The sequence below is a fragment of the Mastigoproctus giganteus genome, chromosome 11 (assembly GCF_048544385.1).
Source record: "Mastigoproctus giganteus isolate SK-2022 chromosome 11, ASM4854438v1, whole genome shotgun sequence".
NCBI classification, from domain to species: domain Eukaryota; kingdom Metazoa; phylum Arthropoda; class Arachnida; order Uropygi; family Thelyphonidae; genus Mastigoproctus; species Mastigoproctus giganteus.
In genome coordinates, this window is record NC_143585.1 from 28,237,222 (window position 1) to 28,259,203 (window position 21,982).

General features: G+C 35.9%; 1 protein-coding gene across 1 annotated transcript in view; it reads left to right on the plus strand.

Moving 5' to 3' along the window:
* Positions 1-21,982, plus strand: part of LOC150077838 (lysophospholipid acyltransferase 6-like) — an 81,661-nt gene that overhangs the window by 40,016 nt on the left and 19,663 nt on the right. The window contains exons 6-7 of the mRNA XM_090384785.1: positions 6,260-6,313; positions 9,618-9,708. Of these exons, the coding sequence (XP_090240911.1) occupies positions 6,260-6,313; positions 9,618-9,708 (145 nt within the window). The remainder of the gene's footprint in view (positions 1-6,259; positions 6,314-9,617; positions 9,709-21,982) is intronic.

The window sequence follows — 21,982 nt, forward strand, 5'->3', positions numbered from 1 at the left end:
AAAGCCTAGTAGCTTCCAAGATTAATTCTTTGAATGCTTCCCATTTTGAATTTGCTGTTGGTAACATCATCAGTTGGTCCCACCGTATAGAATTTAAATACTGTCTCAGACCACCATAGTCACCTTTACGAAAGCAAAAATCCTTCCCTTTACCCTTGATGGTAGTTACCTCTTTGAGTAAATCCCACTTCAAAACACTGTGATCACTGCCACCTAGTGGTTCCTTTATCTGCAGATTCTTGATGCATGAAGAATCACTACTGATAATCAGATCAAGAGTATTACTCCCTCTAGTTGCCTCCTAAACATGCTGCTGTAGAAAACAATCATCCAATAAATCCCCAAAAGCCTTGCTAGTGTGTGAGTGACCAACCCACAAATTCCACTCAATATCTGGGAAATTAAAATCCCCCATTATAAGACGCTCTAATTTACTGGCCCACTCTATTTCTCTGCACAATTGCTCATTATACTCATCAGATTCAATAGGCCTATACTCATTTTTCCTTTCCCAGTGTTTATGTCACACCAAAAAGACTCAACATTGCATTGTCCACCCACATCAATTGGATGCACTTCCTTAGATTTTATGTTTTTCTTAACTAACAGTATAATCCCTCCTCCCTTCCTGTCCTGTCTATCCTTTCTCTATACATATTGTACTCACCAAATTCCAGTTCTGCAGTGCTTATGTCTGTGTGAAACCATGTCTCTGATATCCCAACAATATCTACCTTTGATGTTTTGAGTAATACCTCAAATTTATTTACTAAACTCCTAGCATTGGTGTATCCAGCTCAGGACCCTGGGTGTGCCAAGCCCATACTCACCAGATGTGAGCCCCTGGGGTTAAGAAACAGCACCGTATTCAGCAGTCACGGGCTTGAACCCCGGTCACTCAAGGCACGTGTACTTATGCACCCGCGTGCCTGACCACTAGGCTACGGCGGCCTGTCTATCCTTTCTGTAGCACTTCAAGCTCATCGAATTTATTAACTATACTCCTAGCATTGGTGTACATGCAAGTATACATGCACCTGTATGTATACAGGTGCATGTATACTTGCATACATGCACCTGTTTCTACTCTTAGTTACCCTAACACAGCCCATGTGTTTACTTGTTCAATTATGACTCCCAGCAGTCCTGGAAATTCCCATTTCCTTCCTTTCCAGGCTGCTGCTCAATTGCATTTCAATAGAAACAGGGCAGGAATCACTTTTACCTCTGCCAGCGGCTACTGTTAATCTATTAGTCTGTGTATCCCCCCCCAAGCTAGCAGTTTTTCGACCCACCTAACTCTGCCTCGATAGCATCAGCAAATATTCTTGCACCCTTTCTATTTAAGTGTACCCCATCCTTGTAGAAGCAGTCTCTCCTGTTAACAAGCACAGAGCAGGCTGAGAAAAATTTCTACCCCTTGAGCCTTGCACGGTCTTTCCAGGGTTGAATTGATCGACAAGGCTTTCATCATATACTCCCTCCTATCGTGTCTGGGCAGAATTGCAGACAATTTCAAATTCAACCCTAACTCACTGCTTTTTTTCAGCATTGTCTTGTACTTGTTAAGTAATTCTGACGGTATTTTACTATTAATATCATTAGTGCCAACGTATACAACAATATCACCTTTGTACCCTTAAAGGATGACATCTGCCCTACAATGTCATCAACCTTTGCCCCTGGCAGACATACCCTGGTCCTGTTCCATCTATCCTTTTTGCACAATATGTTCCCCGTTTCCCTGACAATAGAGTCACCTACAACAACTAGTTCCTTTGGGACCAGCGCATTCTGCCTTGGGGTTTGCCGCTGTGTTGTGTGAAGTTCAAGTGCAAGCTCTGGCATTGATGTGGGCAGCTGAGAGCTTGATGGGCCCCTCAATTTAAATCCTTTGAGGGCATCCACTCTGTCCTTCAAGCTCTCATATAAGCCCATAGCAATGCAGAGTTGGCACCTGATTTCCTCGCACTCCTTACATCGCGCGCACACACACACACACACAAAGACATTCCCTTTGGCAATATCATGTCCCCTTCCTGATTGCTCCACAACATCAAGCAAGCAGTGCATTTCAATAGACTGTGATTCGGAGGACAATCGCCCCCCCCCCCCAGTTCTCCCCTGAGCCACAGCACTTCCACTAGTCTTATAATGGGGGATTTTAATTTCCCAGATATTGACTGGAATTTGTGGGTTGGTCACTCACACACTAGCAAGGCTTTTGTGAATTTATCGGATGATTATTTTCTACATCAGCATGTTTGGGAGGCAAGTAGAGGGAGTAATACTCTTGATCTGATTATCAGTAGTGATTCTTCATGCATTAAAAATCTGCAGATAAAGGAACCACTAGGTGGCAGTAATCACAGTGTGCTGAAGTGGGATTTACTCAAAGAGGTAACTACCATCAGGGGTAAAGGGAAGGGTTTTTGCTTTCGTAAAGGTGACTGTGGTGGTCTGAGACAGTATTTATATTTAAATTCTATACAGTGGGACCAACTGATGATGTTACCAACAGCAAATTTAAAATGGGAAGCATTCAAAGAACTTACCTTGGAAGCTACCAGACTACTAGGCCTTACATACTAACTAAGAAATATTGTTCAATGTTTAGGCCTAAATGGATGTCAGATGAACTAATGAGACATATGGCAGAGAATAAAAATGCACGGGATACATATAAATTAAGTATATGTACACAGAGATGGGTGAGATGGAAGCCTATGATAGATATAAGCTGGTCTGTAACCAAGTCATAAAGGAGATTAGGCAGGCAAAGGTAGATTATGCAAAATCCTTGGCAAAGGATGCAAAGAAAAACAGAAAAGAGTTCTTTACCTATGTAAACTCTAGAAGGAAAGGGATGAATCAGATTGGTCCACTGGATATTGATGGTTCAACAGTTGAGGATCCTGCTCAGGTGGCTAACTAAACGAGTATTTTGCATCTACATTCACACATCAAGAGTTATTCAGGAAGGGGAATGCCAGAGGTGAAGTAAACTCTGGCAGTCAGCTAGATGATTTTATAATAACTGAGAGGGAAGTGGAGGAGAAATTGTTGAGGAGAAACATAAAAAAGGCACCCGGGGTGGATGGGATCTATCCAGTTATATTAAAGGAGGCAGCAAAGGAAGTAAGCAAACCCTTAACCATAATTATGAGAGCTTCCTTGGACTCAGGGGAGGTACCCATGGACTGGAGATGTGCAAATGTGATCCCAATTCACAAAGGAGGATCAAAGGTTAACACAAGTAATTATAGACCTGTGAGTTTAACTTCTGTTCCAGGAAAATTAATGGAGGCACTGGTTAAAGTTGCACTGCAGGATCATTTAGACAAGGCTTCAGTTATAGCTTGGACACAGCATGGTTTTGTTAAGGGAAAGTCTTGCCTGACCAATTTGATTGGATACTATGATGCAGTCACAAAAGAACTGGATGCAGGTAATAACTTTGATATTCTATATTTGGACCTTAGAAAGGCTTTTGATACTGTTGCACATGGAAGACTGCTGCACAAATTGGAGCAGTGTGGCATTGGAGGCATATTGCTGCTATGGATACAGGGATGGTTGAAGGGGAGAAGACAGAGAGTGGTAATCAATGGACACTGGTCATCGTGGACTAATGTTATTAGTGGAGTCCCTCAGGGTTCAGTGTTGGGTCCATTGTTGTTTTATGTATTTATAAATGATATTGATGATGATATATCAAGCTTAATATCCAAGTTTGCAGACGATACAAAGGTTGGCAGGGTTGTTAAGGACACTATCGATGCTATGCTGCTGCAACAGGATCTGGAAAGGTTGAGCAGTTGGGCTGAGAGGTGGCAAATGAAGTTTAACATTGACAAATGTAAAGTACTACATATGAGAAACAGTAACCCCAGAGCAACGTATCAACTCTGTGGTACTACACTGACAGTGATAGAGAATGAAAAGGACCTTGGGGGTAATTGTGCAGGCAGATATGAAGTTTTCTGACAGTGCAGATGGGCTGCAAGAGTAGCTCATGGTGTCTTGTCAATGATATACAGGAATTTTTCTAGCAGGGATAAGGAGGTGATTATTCCCTTGTATAAGGCAATGGACAGTCCACACCTTGAGTACTGTATACAGGTCTGGAGGCCTCATTTCAAGAAGGATGTAGAGCTGCTGGAATGAGTACAGAGAAGGGCAACAAGATTAGTGAATGGAACAAAATGTTGCTCTTACGAAGAAAGGCTTAAGTTTTGCAAATTACAGTGTCTGGAGACTAGGCACCTGCGAAGTGATCTGATTGAGGTGTATAAAGCCTTGAATGGTTTGAGCATGCTCAGTGCCGATGGGATTCTTCCTCTTGCTCAGAATAATCACCTGAGAGGGTATAAATTCAAATTGAGGAAAGACAGATGTAGGATAGATGTGCGGAAATTTGCCTTTAGCCAGCGGGTAGTTGTTTGGTGGAACAGACTTCCATCCTTTGCTGTGGAAGTTGATAGCCTAAATAAATTTAAGCCTCAACTAGACAGGTATTTCGAACGAGCAGAGGGGGTGAAATGGCAGTGGTTTTTTTTTTGGTTAATGCTGCATAAGCTTGCTTTCTTGCATTATATGCCTCTACTAATGTTAATGCTAATACTAGTTTGGGCCTTTTGCTTTGCTGTTCTGGTCTGAGTCATGATTTCTATTCAAGTTCAATAAAATTCCAATACAAAATATAACCCAAACCTATATCCCAATGCAGTTATAACACTATATATATGTATTTCGTTATCAAATGTTATCTCCGAGTTGCGTTATATGACACTCTTATCCTCTGTCAACTTATATGTATTAATTTATGATGATACGTTTGTAATAACTAAGTCGCTATATTTATTTAGTTAAAAAAGTACAATTCAGTTGACAATGAAATTTAATAAGATTAATAAATTTTACTGATTAATTGATACTTCTATACTCGCTATCTAGTTTTCCGTTAAACCTTACTCTAGCACACGTTGTATCGTATAATAGAGGTGGCAAGTTATGAATGGTGAATCTACGGACACAAGGTATTATTTACTTTCCAAATCGCACTATCTAAATTCAAAATAAACCATGGAGCTTGACTAGGTCTATAAGCTACGTATAGAAAATAATTTAATCTAACAATTAAGTCAATAAAGCAGCTAAGTATAATTAAAACCTTTCGTTCGCAGGAGCTGTAAAACCTGCCCACACATGGATTTGATGATACCCTTACTGATACTAAGTAACCTACAAAATCTCTGTCTAAATTCAATTTAAACTAAAGTATTGTTACTAGGAATATAAAGCAACTCTAAAAAATAAATTAATATGCCAATTTAAGTCAATAAAAAAGCAAAAACTTCTCTATTTGCTGGAGCCTTAAAAACTTCACCTGTTCACAGGTACTCCTGCACCCACTCAGGTGCAAGAGTACATGTGAACAGGCAAGATAGGGAGATTATAATTACTGCCTAGTACTTAGCTTTATGTATCAGAATACTGACATCAATTAAACTTGAATTGAAGTTTGAGCACAGCCATTCATTGCTATCTGTAGATATTTCTTACCTATGTTCATATTAACACTTTCATGCAATGTTGGAACATTTGAAAAGAGAGGATGTCAATTTTTGTAGCATAGAGTGAAAAGAGGGACTTGCAAAAATAAAGACTGATTTTGTTGCAATTTATTGTAGCGATTTCTTCTTATATGTGCAGCTTACAAAAACTTATGAGAAATTTGACAATCTTAAAAAATTTTAAGATTCAATGATTCAATCCTATTTTCTTTACTTCTATAACTAAGTCTACAGTAACCTCGGATGAGGTAAAAATCTTCAAAATTACATGTAGTAATATTTATAAATTTGACCATAGTCAACTGTTTATGGAAGTTACTAATATTGTAATTACTGACTACTTTAAACTATGTGGTATGACTTTTTATGTGTCAGAATAACATTTTTAGGATGTGCCACTTTTTGAGCATTGTAATTCACAGTTTATAATGAAAGGGCTTACTTTAGCTAGGGCTAAAAATTTAACAGGAAATAGGATTGAATGGAGGAAAATTAGTGAATGGAAGGGAGCTATAAGGACAAATTTGTACTATCATAGCGATATGTACTCCCATTGGGTATGACTGGTTTGGATGATGAAAAGATAATACTTTTACAGTAATGATGGTTTGAGACAAACATATATATAATAGATGCAGTATTTTTTTCAAGCAAACTTAAATTTTTTTTTTATTTTTATTTAGGAAAATAGCACAAATAACCACATTAAGAAAGTTTACCTGCAGCCTTCTCCAAAAGTAAGTTTTTGAAGTGATTCCATTAATTTTGAATTTCCGGTAAAATAAAATACCTAATTATATATAAATATATAAATATATATGTAGTAGTAGTAGTAGTGGCATTTGATGCAAGAAAGCAAGCGTATGAGCTTATGTAGTATCAGTCAAAAAAAAAAAAAAAAATTACAAAACAATCCCCTCTAAATATTTGTCCATTTCTTCCTTATATTTATTTAATCTCATCAACTTCCACAACGACAGATGGAAGTTTGTTCCAGCAATTAACCACCTGCTGGCTAAAGGCAAATTTTTGCACATCTATTCTACATCTGTCCTTCCTCAATTTCAATTTATGGCCCCCTTGGGTTTGTAATCTGAACAAATGGAAGAATCCCATCAGAATTCAGCGTGCTCAACCCATTCAAGGCCTTATACACCTCAATCAGATCACCTCGCAGGTGCCTAGTCTCCAGCTGCTGCAATTTGCAGAACTTAAGCCTCTCCTGGTAAGAGGATCCCTTCATTCCTCTCACCAATCTTGTTGCCCTTCTCTGTACACGTTCAAGCAAATCTATATCCTTCCTAAAATGAGGCCTCCAGACATGCACGCAGTACTCAAGGCGTGGCCTGACCATTGCCTTATACAGAGGGACAATCACCTCCTTTTCCCTGCTAACAAAATTGCTGTATATCATCGACAACACACCATGAACTGCCCTGGTAGCCTGTCTGCATTGCTCAGAAAACTTCATATCTGATTGTACAATTACTCACAGGTCTTTTTCATTTTCTACCTCCTTAAGTGTAGTACCACACAGTTGGTACATTTCTCTGGGGTTACTTTTACCCATATGCAGTACTTTGCATTTTTCACTGTTAAACTTCAGTTGCCACTTCTCAGCCCATCTGCCCAAATTTTCTAGATCCTGTTGCAGTAACACACTGCCATTACTGTCATTAACAACCCTGCCAACCTTTGTATCATCTTTAAACTTTGATACTAAGCCTGATATACCTTCATCAATATCATTGATTAATATACAAAACAACAGTGGACCCAACACCGAACCCTGTGTGACTCCACTAATAACATTAAACCACGGAGAGCAGCACCAATTGATTACCACCTTCTGTCTTCTCCCACTGAACCATCTTTTTATCCATTGTAGCAACTTACCCTTAATACCATTCTTCTCCAATTTGTACAGTAGTCTTCCATGCGCAACAGTGTCAAAAGCTTTCCTGAAATTCAAGTATATGATATCAGAATTATTTTTTGCATCCAGTTCCTTTGTAACCACATCATAATAACCAATCAAATTTGTCAGACAAGTCTTTCCCTTAACAAACCCATGCTGTGTCTGAATTATTGCTGCAGTCTTGTCTAGATGATCCTGCAATGCATCTTTAACCAGTGACTCCATTATTTTACCCGGAACAGTAGTTAAACTAACTGGTCTGTAATTACTCGTGTCACCCTTCGATCCCCCCCCCCTTTGTGAATTGGGGACACATTTGCACATCTCCAGTCCGTGGGGACCTCCCCTGAGTCCAAGGATGCTCTCATAATTATGGCTAAGGGTTTGCTTAGTTGCTTTGCCGCCTCCTTTAATATAACTGGATAGATCCCATCCACCCCAGGTGCCTTTCTTATGTTTAACTTCAACAATTTCTCCCCCACTTTGTTCTCAGTTATTACAAAATCATTAAGCACCCTGTTACAATTTGATAACCTTGTGGCATTTTCAAACCTTAATAACTCCTCATGTGTGAATGTAGATGCAAAATACTCATGTACAAATGCAAGTTTACAGAGATATATTAATTCATTGCTAATAATGTCCATTGGTTAATTTATATTTTTCTTACTCAGCAATAATTTACTTTTTATATTTACTCCTACATGAAATGGCCATTTAGATATTAAAACATTACTTATTAAGTATATTTTTGTGCTGAATTTGTTTGACCTCTAAAGCTTTACATCTATTTTTTTGTATCTAAATAATAGACACTTATTCCTTCACAGTCATTTGTTGTTTAGATTGGGTTTTATTATTATTATTAATATTATTGAGATTAACATAATTACAAATAATGCTATATAGCAAAAAAGTTTGTTTATATTTAACTCTTTTGTATATGTATTTTGCATTCTGAATCCAACTGTCATTGTTTTTTCTCACTATTTTGGTGGCAATTGAATGTTTTATCTTTTTGCAGCATTTTGTGTATTACATAAAATGTATGCCAATACTGTTTTATTTAAGAGCCTGTGGTATTCGTATAATAAATTTTTTTTTTTTTTTTGTGGTTTGTTATAGCTATTAAATAAAGGTGTAAGTTATTTCTAGACTTGCCCTACTATATTTGTGGATATTATATAGTTCTGAAGCAGGTAAAGCATAATACTGTTGGTGGCACCAAATGTTTTGATGCAGATGAAGATCATATGCCTCTACTAATGCTAATGCTAATTTTTGAATGTTGGTGGTGATCAAGACAAGTTGCAGCCACTTCATTTCTGTTGTGTAGTTGCAAGTCACTTGTCATCAGTGGTTTTGTGGTAGTCATAAGTGTATGTTATTTGCTATACCTTGAATGTCGAAAGAGCCTACTCACCACTATAATGACCACTACTTTTGTTTGGTGGCTGTATCAAAATCCGAAGATCAAAAAGCTGTAGTGCAAATAATGAAATAATTCTCTAACTCTCATAATTGGCATCCTAGTAGGTTACAAAAATATATCAGAATTTTTTTTGACACTTATGATAAACCCTTCACCCCTAAAAAAATTCTCACCTGGAGCAACATTAGCCTTCCAGTTTTGGTGTTTTATTTTTGTCTAGCATTAGATAAAATTAACACATTAGTCTAAGAGAATAGGTAAAAAGATAATCCTCCTCCTCAGATCTTCATTACTTTTAAGCCACCAAGAGAGTCTCAACTGATGAAAAAGTATTGATATTAAAGATATTTATCAGGGGGAGTTAGAAAAACTTGGTTATATTGCTACAGCTATTGAATTGGAGTTAGGAAACACTTAAACCACAAAATAAATATTAACAGCATTAATTTCCTGTATTTATTTTGTGGTTAAAGTGTTTCCTAATTCCATTTCAATGTTAAAGACATTTTTAATTAAATCAAAAAAAAATATTATATCAAGTGTTTCTACTTGCATCTTTTGATGAAGCAGATAGTTAGATAAAATGTTTACAGTTCAGTTTGATTATGTTATAATATAAAGTTGTGTATTCAACATAAAAATATTAATATTTCCTTTATTATTTTCTCTTTGCTATATTCTCTTACCATAGATTGCTGTGATAGTAAAGCTTGTAACTGGAACTTTGTGTGCTGTTATTGTTGTACATATTGTTCCTCATTTTCCTGTTAAATATCTTGCAGGTAAGTTGATGTATATCATGAATTTGAAATTTTTTAATATGAAAATTAGTTTGTTATTCATTCATTCTTTAGAATTTCTGCATTTAGTAATAGTTGCTGGTAACAGTCCTGGATTGAGAGATGTATAGGGACTACTGAGTCAAATAAATGATGCTATAAAAGAGCTTCACTTCAGTTTTAGCCCTGGATCTCCAATGTCTTTAATCCATTACTGTCTGTCCAGGTTACTTTATTTACTGCCAGTTGAATGTTTTAAAAGATTATCACCTAGCAAAATAATTTGTTACATATAAAAAAAAAATTCCAAAGTGTTATAATATAACATTTTTAAATGAGACCTTTGAGTTTAAGACTCTTAACAATTTAGTCTCCACTTTAGAGATTAGTAAAAGATTATTGATAATGTTTTGAAAATCAAAAGGAGAGTTTGATAAAGAGAAGTTGATGTACATCCCAGAGAATTTCAAGAAGTTACTAGAGTGGCTGGCATTTTTTTGGACGAATGAAGACTGAGTGGTTCAGATTTGTATTATGCATAAATGAGAAGTCATGATTTTTGAAAAAAAGGAATAAAAGAAACATTTAAAAAAGAAGAGAAAAGAATATACCACTTTGGAATATATATATCGAAGTTTTAGAGAGGTGCACCCGATTGTTGAATGTAACCTGTATAAATCTGTTCGGAAGAATAATTTCCAAGAACAGTACTCTGTGATATGAAAATTAGTTTCCTAGAAATTAATAAGGCTGAATTCAAGACTGCATAAAATGGAGTGGAGATTTCTAAGAAAAATATGTGCAGTTGACATTAAAATTTCCAAGAACAACACATGCTTTTTAAGGAACTTGATTTAGACAAATTATTATTTTTTTTAATTATTTATTTTTTTTTTTTTTTCATTGCATAGTAGAGAGGAGAAATTTGTTGAATGGATCCATTTGTTGGAAGAAGAAAGGATGTATTTTTCTATAATCTTTTGGAAACCTGAGACAATTGAGATTGGTCTATTTAAATTGTCTCATACATCCAGAAGGAAAGATGAAGCAAAATTTCCACTTAGGATTCTGACAAAATATCACAATGTACAAACTGGCAACTTGGAAGACAAGCAATGGTATATGAACTGCATCCTGCTGCAGCTTTTAAAGGAGGCATAAAGAAAAAAATTACCCTAGTCAATTTTTTTTACTGCTCTCTTTACTAATTTAGCAAAGACTAAATTAGTAAAGAGAGCAGTGGGTATCCTTTCGTGCAGGAGGCAGGTATTTTTTCACTGGCTGAATTTGGATTTGTTTCAACCAGGTTTGGGCTTAGTAGGAAATGATTCAGAGTGAAGAGATTTGCTGAAAATTCTTTTGCATTTTTTTTTTAAATACTCAGTGAAACAAAAGAAGTGAATGCCTATTGAATTCTTGATTCAGATTTGTGTAGCTAATTGTAATGATTATTCATGCAGTCTCTAAAATTTTTGTATGCAAGATTTCTCATTTGAATCTCCTAAGATAAAGTGGATTCAATTCATCAAGGCTTTGAGAAAATGGAAATTTTGGTTTAATACAAGCCAGCTATTTTGTTAGTCCAAAAAGTTGCCTCCTGAAAAGAAAAATAAAATAAGAAACTAAATAAATATATATATATATATATATATATATATATATATATATATATATATATAAAGGTAGTAGTAATGACAAATAATGCAGGAAAGCAAGCTTATATAGCATCTGCCAAAAAAAAAAAAAATGTTCACCTATCTGTACCCTCCAAGTATTTTGTCTAGTTCTCCGTTGAATTTATTCGACCTATCCATTTCCACAACAACAGATGGAAGCCCCTGTTCCAACAATCAACCAGCCGCTGGCTGAAGGCAGACCTCCTCACATCTATCCTGCAATCATTCTTCCTCAACTTCAATTTATGCCCCCTCATGTGTGTGTAGTGTTAGCAAGTGGAAGAATACCATTAACATTCAGCTTTCTCAGTTCATTCAAGGCTTTAAACACCTCAGTCAGATCTCCCTGAAGGTGCTTGGTGTCAAGACACTGAAATTTGCAGAATTGAAGCCTTTGTAGGTAACAGCACCCTTTTGTTCCCTTCACCAATCTGGTTGCCCTTCTCTGCACCCGTTCCAGCAGATCTACTTCCTTCCTAAAGTGAGGCCTTCAGACCTGTATACAGTACTCAAGGAGTGGCCTAACCATGGCCTTTTACAAATGAATAATCACCTCCTTATCCCTGCTAGCAGAGTTTTTGTATATCATTGACAAAACATCATGAGCTTTTCTGGCTGCATGTTTGCACTGTTCAGAGAAATTCAGGTCTGACTATACAATTACCCCCAGGTCTTTTTCATTCTCCACTACCCTGAGTGCAGTACCACAGAGTTTATATGGTTCTCTGGGGTTACTACTATGCTTGTGCAGTTCCTTGCATTTGTCAGTGTTAAACTTCAACTGCCATTTCTCAGCCCATCGACCCAATTTTCCCAGATCTTGTTGCAGTAGCTCACCCTGATAACCGTCATTAACCACCCTGCCAAAATTTGTATCATCTGCAAACTTAGACATTAAGCCTAATATACCATCATCAGTATCGTTGATAAATATTGAAAACAACAATGGACCCAGCACTGAATCTGAGGAACTCCACTAATAACATTAGCTCACAAAGAGCAGTACCCATTGATAACCACTCTCTGCCTTCTTCCATGTAACCATCCCTTTATCCATAGCAATAACTTGTCCTCATTACCACATTGCTCCAGTTTGTACAGCAGTCTTTTATGTACAACAGTATAAAAAGCCTTCCTGAAATCTAAGTATATGATGTCAAAATTATTTTTTGCATCCGTTTCCATCATAGTAACCTATCAGATTGGTTAGACAAGACCAGTGGTGAGCTATAGTGGGTTCACATGGGCTCGCAAGGTCCCATTGTTATTTTTTTTGAAAATTTGCGAGCCTATTGTTGAGACAATAATTTATTTTACAAATGAAATCTTGAATGCAATTATTGAGTATCCACAGCTGGAACTACAGTGGAATGAGCGAGGCCCCCATCCCCAGCATTTTAATGGTGCAATCGATCAGTGATGTATTTTAAAATTGCTTCATTTTTGATTTAATTATAGTCGGACCTCTGTTTAATTAACTTCTTTATAGCAAATTTTTTTAAATTCCCCTTGGTAATTACATTTAAAATAGTTTATGTTGAACGAAGAAAATTCCTATGCATTGTTCTCACCTTTTGCCTTTAGGCAATTTAGGTAATTAGAAAGTGTGAATTAAGGGCAAAAGGGATTACCATTTCACAATGTCACTGGTGTCCTTAAAACCTATGCAGTCACATACCGAGAAGTTGCACTAGTCAATATGCTTTCCATAGCCAGTCAGAGGATTAAGAAGGTTCCCGACACTGATAATAGCCTCTGGTCAACCTGTGTTGTGGTTCCCCTTTACTCTGACAAGAAGTCATATGTTTTTCGGAGAAGTGAGTGATCCACGTGTTTCAGTAAATTTATCCTGTCTATGTTTACACGGTCACAGTATTCAAAGAAATTCAAAGTGACAGTAGCAACGTAGAGGTGGAGAAATTTTGAAAGAAATTTTAAACATATGCTACTTGGAATCGTGGAATATGAGAAAATTTTCGTCTCCGTGTATGAGGCAACTAAGATATTAAGTAAACTTTCAGATGATGAAATGTTGGCAGATTTGGAAACTGGGTCGAGGCTTTCATTGTGAAGAAAATGTTCCAAAATATAATGGCATATAGCAATAATTAAAAAAAAAAAAAATGTATGCATTATATCACCAATCTCCAAAAAACCAGTGCAAATTAAGGATTATTGCTAAAGAACTTGATCTGGAAACTATAAAGATCAGTTGCGTGTTCAGGCCACGATGGGCAGCTTGTACCTTGCAGATGGCATTTGCAGGTTGAAGGAATTATCATGCCTTGTGTAAACATTTTGAATTAGAAGTTAAATATTTTCGATTATTAAACTGACTTTTCAATCTGGAATTTCTTAACGATTTAGCTGTAATGATTGACATCCTGCAGGAGCTCTCTTACCTTTCAGAAGCTTTACGAAGTCGCAGCATCACTATAGTAAAAGCAGATAAATTAATTATTCTAACTATTAATGCTATCACTAATTTTAAAAATTCTGAAGAAAATTATGAAGCTAAAATTGAGAGCATGTTGAAGCGGAAAGAATTTGAAGGAATCAAAATCAAAAGTAAGAACACATTTAAAAAATTACCTCGTGACAAGTTATTAATGCAACAGAGTAATTTTAAATTAAATAAAGAAAATAATGATACTATTGATGATGAGGAATTGAAAGAAATTTTAAAAATATGCTACTCGGAATCGTGGAATATGAAAGAACTTTCGTCTCCGTGACAAGACATTATGATGACCATATGTTTAAATGGAAAACCATTGCTTAAATTCGATCTGGATCATTACGTCAAATCATTCCTCTGTAATCATCGCTGAGCTATTGAGCAAAGTGGATTGACAACAGATATTAATAAAGAAGTAAATTCTATATGGAAGTTTTTTAGAAAAAATTTTTCTTGAATATTTGTATAATAATTTTTTTCATGTAATCTGTGATTTTTGTGTACCTTTTCTAGAAGAGTTTATTTTTTATGTAATATTTGTTTTTATATTGTAGAATTGTTTGTGATAGTTTTTGTTATTTGTGATATGGGAAATATTTCATGTTATTTTTTATTCGCAATATTAAAATTTTATCATGAAAAACATGAAAAACCATCTACTGCGTGTGCCGAGCAACCACGCTAGATGGTTTTTTGTGAATCCTTTGTGTTTCTCTTAGGTATTTTGATTTGTATATTGATTACGAAATAAAAGACCTTTTTTATTGTAAATATTTTATTGAACATTTTCAGATTTTCATAATTTCTGGAAGACAAGATACAATGGATATATGATAACTAAAATAAGAGATGTATATTTGCGATTGCAACATATGTAAATGTCTCTAGAAAACAGTGTCAATTGAAGTAGTGATCTTGTAGTTGAAACGACATACGCAGCTGTTATCGGCACCTAACAATGGAATGTTACGAAAATGCAAGACAAAAAAATAAATTGTTGAAAAATATTTGTATAGGTAGTTCTCGAATTTACGAGTTAATTCGTTCCATGTGCCCATAAAGTGAAAACTCGTAAAGCGGGAATTAAATCCCATAGATATAATGTTAAAAACAGGGGTTAGTTCTCAACAATGAAATTAGTTAGCTAATTAGTTTATGTTTAAACAATGATTGATTTATCCAAAGAAATTAAAATGTAGCCTGTAAAATCAAGCAAATTATAATAATAAAGAAATTATTTATGACTTACAAATTTTAAAGAATGGTTATTCTTCATCATCGACTAAATGCACACTCGTTGATCACTCATTATTGGCTCAGCACTCATTGGTTTATTGCACAAGGAGTCGTCTTCTTCAGAAATGCTTCAAGAGGTGTTTGTTTCCAAGATAATCTTCTATTTTCTTTATAAATTTCAATAGATGCATAAGCATTTTTTAACGGAACACACAAATTGCAACTAACATGATTTGCACGGAGTAACAAGTTTACGAAGCTTAAAAAAAAAAAAAAAGGAATGAAGAGAACATTCTGAAAATTTATTTATGTTTTTTATATGATTGAAGATTTTAGTAAAGAGAAACACGTTTCACCATAATAACACAAAAACCACACAATTCTAGATATTGGTATTTTCGCAAATGCAATAACATCGAGTTTACTACCCATTTATAATTGCTTGGAGTAACAGAAAAGCCTAATAAACCAGAAGGTACAAATTGTTTTTATTGTTTTATGGTTGTGACCTCCAGAAATGTGCTTTAGAAAAATGTCACAAAGGCGTTCAAAATTGGTTCTTATAACAGAGCATATGATAACGGTGAAAGTTTAGTGCATTTTAGTGATTTGATTTGGTAAGTAATACAATTTACACTATAAAAACAACCTTTTAGAGAGTTATATAGTGAAAATTTAAACTTCCTAGGTCGTGGAACGAATTACCAAAAAAGAATGTGTTTTTTTTTTTTTTTTTTATCTACGATATTTTCACGATACGATGGTGTCTCTGGAATGAATTAATATCGTAAAGCTGGGTACACTGTATTGTATAGCTATGCACCTGGTTTGAAATGCGGTATCGATTTGGTTGACACTTGATACTTTGAAAAAAAAAACTCATAAACCCGAGAACTCGTAAAGCGAAAACTGCCTGTATTATTGCAGTCATATGACACATACTCTTATTGTTACAGTCATATGACAAATACTCGTATGATCGACATTCTGTATGATTGTTGCAATCATACTTACTTCAGGAAGTATGATTGTGATGTCATGCTATTCAAAAATTCTAAAAAGTTAGAACTCGAGATACAATATCTCGAGGCTGCCTCAAGATATTATATCGGTCATGAAAAATGCGTCAGCCGCTCTAATCATATTACTGATGAGTGCTCGGCACAGACTAATAGTGTGAACGTGGGAAGTGCCTCTGGCAGAAGCTACAGATGATGTCACTTCTGTGCCTGATCAGATTCACTTGGCAGGAATCCCCAAGGATGTTTCACATCAAAAAGTTTGCAAAATGCAAGCCCATTGTTAAAATATTCACAGCTCACCACTGGACAAGACTGCTCCTTGACACATCCATGCTGTGATTGCAGTATAATATCATGCCTGTCCAAATGGTCCTGCATTACTTCTTTAACCAGCAATTCCATTATTTTCCCTGGAACAGATGTTAAGCTAACATTTCTGTAATTACTCATGTTGCCTTTTGAATCCCCTTTATGAATTGGGGATATATTCGAACTTCTCCAGTCCATAGGGACCTCCCCTGAATCCAAGGATGCTCCCCTCATTATTATGGCTAAGGGTTTGCTTACCTCCTTTGCTAATATAATTGAACGAATTCCATCTGCCTCAGGTGCCTTTTTTCAGCCCATCCTCGATAGTTTGTCCTCCACTTTCCTTTAATTTATCACAAAGTCATTTAGCTCCTCGTTGGAGTTTGATAAACTTCTGGCATCCTCTATCCTAAAGAATTCTTCATATGTGAATGTAGATGCAAAATACCTATTCAGTTTGTCCACAGCCTGAGCAGGATTATCAACAGTTAACCCATAGACATCAAGTGGCACAATGTGATTCAACCCCTTCCTTCTATTGTTAAAATAAAGATAGAAGTCTTTGCTGTTTTTATTTTCATTCTTTGTCAGAGACTTTTCATAATCTGCTTTAGCATCTCCTTTGTGACTTGATTACAGACTATTTTATATCTACCATATTTGTATCACCTGATAATTTATATTTCCATGCACTTTTCTTCTCTTCCATGTGTCTCGATAGTTTATCTGATATCCATTTAGGCCTAAGCCTAAATGGATATCGGATGAACTATTTTCATATAAAAAAAAAAAAGAAATACTATCAGTATTTTTTTTTTTATATGAAAAGCCTAGTAGCTTCTTTGCTTACTTCCGATTTAGAATTTGCTGTTGGTAGCATCATCAGTTGGTCCCACTGCACAAAATTTAAAAACTGTCTGAGACCTGTAGTTACCCTTACAAAAGCAAAAGCCTTTCCCTTTACCCTTGCCAGTAGTTATGTCTTTAATTAAATTCTACATTAGTACACTGTGATTGTTGCCACCCAGTTGGTCTTTTACCTGCAGATTCTTAATGCATGAAGAATCACTGCTGTTTGCTGACACCCAGGTCAAGAGTATTGCTTCCTCTTGTTGCTGCTCTAATATGCTGCTGTAGAAAACAGTCATCCAAGAAATCCACAAAAGTCTTGCTAGTGTGTGAGTGACCAACTCACAAATTCCAATCAACATCTTGAAAGTTAAAATCCCCCATTATGAGACATTCTGATTTGCTAGTCCACTCTATTACCCTGTATAGCTGTTTGGTATACTCATCACAGTCATTAGGCCTTTAACACATTCCTACTCTCAATTTTGTTTTCCCAGTACCTATATCACACCAAAATGACTCAACATTGCACTCGTCACCCAAGTCAACTGGATGCACACACACACTCCAGCAGTTACCAAAACCTTAGATTTCATATTATTCTTAACTAAGAGCATAACCTTTCCACTTCTCCTGTCCTGTCTGTCCTTTCTGTATACATTGTACTCCTCATATTTAAATTCAACATCACTTATGTCTGAGTGATGCCAAGTCTCTGCTATTCTGCGTCTGCTTTTGACAACTTAATTAGTACTTCAAATTCATTCATCAATTTTACATTGCTCCTAGCTTTAGTGTACATGCAAGTATCCATACATGTGTTCTTACACTTAGTTACCCTAACAGAGCCCATGTATTCATTTGTTCCATGATGACCCACAGCAGGGCCTGAAATTCCAGACACTTTGCTTTCCAGGCTGCTGCATATACTAATAGTAGCAATGCAAGAATCATTTTCACTTGTGTTTGCGGCTCTAGTTAAACTATTAGTCTGTGTATCCCCACAAGCTAGCAGTTTTCCGACCCACCTATCACTGCCTTGATAGCATCAGAAAATATTCAAGTGTATCCCATCTCTGTAAAAACAGTCTCTCCTTTAACAAGCACAGACCTGAGAAAAATTCTTTCCCATGAGCCTTACACATTCACTCCAGGGTGGGCCGAATTGATTGACAAGGCTCTCAACATATACGCCCTCCTATCGTATCTTTTTTAATTAAGAAAAAAAAAATTAAGAAAAGAATGACAATTAATGTTTAAAGTTTTAACAATACAGAACAGAATGGAACACAGATTACAAACAGTAAATTAGTTTACACTAGATCACAGAGATTACACTATATTGTTAAAAAAGTAATAATTTATTATTGCCGACAGTTTCAGAAATAATTACACATTTCCATCTTCAGCGTGATTGGATGATATTTACGTTATTGCAGTCTGTCTTTATATTGTTACAGTAACATCACATCTAGAGTGACATCTCAACACCATCTGAGAGACATGACACAGAACACCAAGAATTAGTAATAGTAATAGCCATGTAGTGCAAGGAAGCCACAGGATTTTGCTGCACTGGCCAGGGAGAAAAAAAAAACACAAATAGATAACAAAAAACAAAATCCAGTTGACCTTTGAATTTATTCAAACTGTCAGCCTCAACTACCTGTGAAGGCAGCCTGTTCCAGCAATCAATGACTCACTGGTTAAAAGAAAACTTCCCATGAGCCTTACACATTCACTCCAGGGCGGGCCGAATTGATTGACAAGGCTCTCAACATATACGCCCTCCTATCGTATCTTTTTTAATTAAGAAAAGAATGACAATTAATGTTTAAAGTTTTAACAATACAGAACAGAATGGAACACAGATTACAAACAGTAAATTAGTTTACACTAGATCACAGAGATTACACTATATTGTTAAAAAAGTAATAATTTATTATTGCCGACAGTTTCGGAAATAATTACACATTTCCATCTTCAGCGTGATTGGATGATATTTACGTTATTGCAGTCTGTCTTTATATTGTTACAGTAACATCACATCTAGAGTGACATCTCAACACCATCTGAGAGACATGACACAGAACACCAAGAATTAGTAATAGTAATAGCCATGTAGTGCAAGGAAGCCACAGGATTTTGCTGCACTGGCCAGGGAGAAAAAAAAAAACACAAATAGATAACAAAAAACAAAATCCAGTTGACCTTTGAATTTATTCAAACTGTCAGCCTCAACTACCTGTGAAGGCAGCCTGTTCCAGCAATCAATGACTCACTGGTTAAAAGAAAACTTCCCATGAGCCTTACACATTCACTCCAGGGCGGGCCGAATTGATTGACAAGGCTCTCAACATATACGCCCTCCTATCGTATCTTTTTTAATTAAGAAAAAAAAATTAAGAAAAGAATGACAATTAATGTTTAAAGTTTTAACAATACAGAACAGAATGGAACACAGATTACAAACAGTAAATTAGTTTACACTAGATCACAGAGATTACACTATATTGTTAAAAAAGTAATAATTTATTATTGCCGACAGTTTCGGAAATAATTACACATTTCCATCTTCAGCGTGATTGGATGATATTTACGTTATTGCAGTCTGTCTTTATATTGTTACAGTAACATCACATCTAGAGTGACATCTCAACACCATCTGAGAGACATGACACAGAACACCAAGAATTAGTAATAGTAATAGCCATGTAGTGCAAGGAAGCCACAGGATTTTGCTGCACTGGCCAGGGAGAAAAAAAAAAAACACAAATAGATAACAAAAAACAAAATCCAGTTGACCGTTGAATTTATTCAAACTGTCAGCCTCAACTACCTGTGAAGGCAGCCTGTTCCAGCAATCAATGACTCACTGGTTAAAAGAAAACTTCCCATGAGCCTTACACATTCACTCCAGGGCGGGCCGAATTGATTGACAAGGCTCTCAACATATACGCCCTCCTATCGTATCTTTTTTAATTAAGAAAAAAAAATTAAGAAAAGAATGACAATTAATGTTTAAAGTTTTAACAATACAGAACAGAATGGAACACAGATTACAAACAGTAAATTAGTTTACACTAGATCACAGAGATTACACTATATTGTTAAAAAAGTAATAATTTATTATTGCCGACAGTTTCCATCTTCAGCGTGATTGGATGATATTTACGTTATTGCAGTCTGTCTTTATATTGTTACAGTAACATCACATCTAGAGTGACATCTCAACACCATCTGAGAGACATGACACAGAACACCAAGAATTAGTAATAGTAATAGCCATGTAGTGCAAGGAAGCCACAGACTTTTGCTGCACTGGCCAGGAAGAAAAAAAAAACACAAATAGATAACAAAAAACAAAATCCAGTTGACCTTTGAATTTATTCAAACTGTCAGCCTCAACTACCTGTGAAGGCAGCCTGTTCCAGCAATCAATGACTCACTAGTTAAAAGAAAACTTCTTAAAATATAGTCTAAACCTCTACCTCTGTAATTTGAATCTATGCCCACGAATTCTGGAATTCTCTATAACAGTGAAAATTCCACCTTCATTCATTTTACTAACCCCTCTCAGAATCTTATAAACCTTTTTTTTTTTTTTTTTGATTTGGTAGTTGTTGGCGCATCGGCTTCTGTGGCCATATTGCACCTCCCAAGGTTTTTGCAGTACTTTGATCCAAGCCCGAGGCGGGAATCGAACCCGCGACCTTTGGGTTGCCGGGCAGGTTCTTTACCCACTCGGCTAGCCCGGTCGGCCTTATAAACCTTAATAAGGTCACCTCTGCAGTACCTGTGCTGATCTCACCATGCAAATTGCCCATCTTTGGACCATTTCAAGAAGTGCAATGTCTTTTTTTCAGATGAGGTCTCCATACTTGGACACAGTATTCCAAATGTGGTCTTACAATTGTCTTATACAGTGGGACTGTGGCCTCCATATCTCTACGTGTTAATGTGTGATAAATTATCAATGGGATACCAACATAGCAATTCAACATAAACAGAATAAACAAAGTATGATTTTAGAATCATACAAAAATTACTCTGTTAAATTAGTCCCTAGTTTGATGGTTGTTGTTGGTGAATATATTTTAACTACCATTATCAGTATTATTGTTATTATTTAATTTACTTATTCATTTTTAAAGATGTGAAACTTTTTCAAACTTTTAATAACTGTAGGCCTGACGTAGCCCAGTGGTCAGGAACGAGAGTGCATAGCACGCGTTCCTTGATTGGACCGGGGTTCAAGCCCGTGACTACTAAATACGATAAATATCTGTATTGACGATTTATTGTAAACTCTACTGACTTGGTTGTCATGCCGGAGTATAAACAGAAAATTTATTTATTATTTTTTTAAATTTAATTTTAATTGCAATTTACTTGACTTTAACAATTTGAACAGGTTTTTGAGCAGTTTTCTGGAATGTATTATGTTGCTAATCTTTCAACAACACCTGCTACCTCTAATCAGAAATGTACATTTACTCTAGAATCCATAAGTGGGCATTTACTCTTCACCATAAATTAGGCATATTATGGCCTTGTTGCCCTTTATCCATAAAGCATAAACAACCAACAGCCTTTTTTAAGTGAGTCTGACAACATGCTCAATTTCCTTTCTGGTGAGAATAGCAAAGGGATATCTATTTGAAAGGGACTATGAAGATGTGAGTTAAAGTTAAGAAACTAGGCATCTCAGGAGCAGGACATAATGT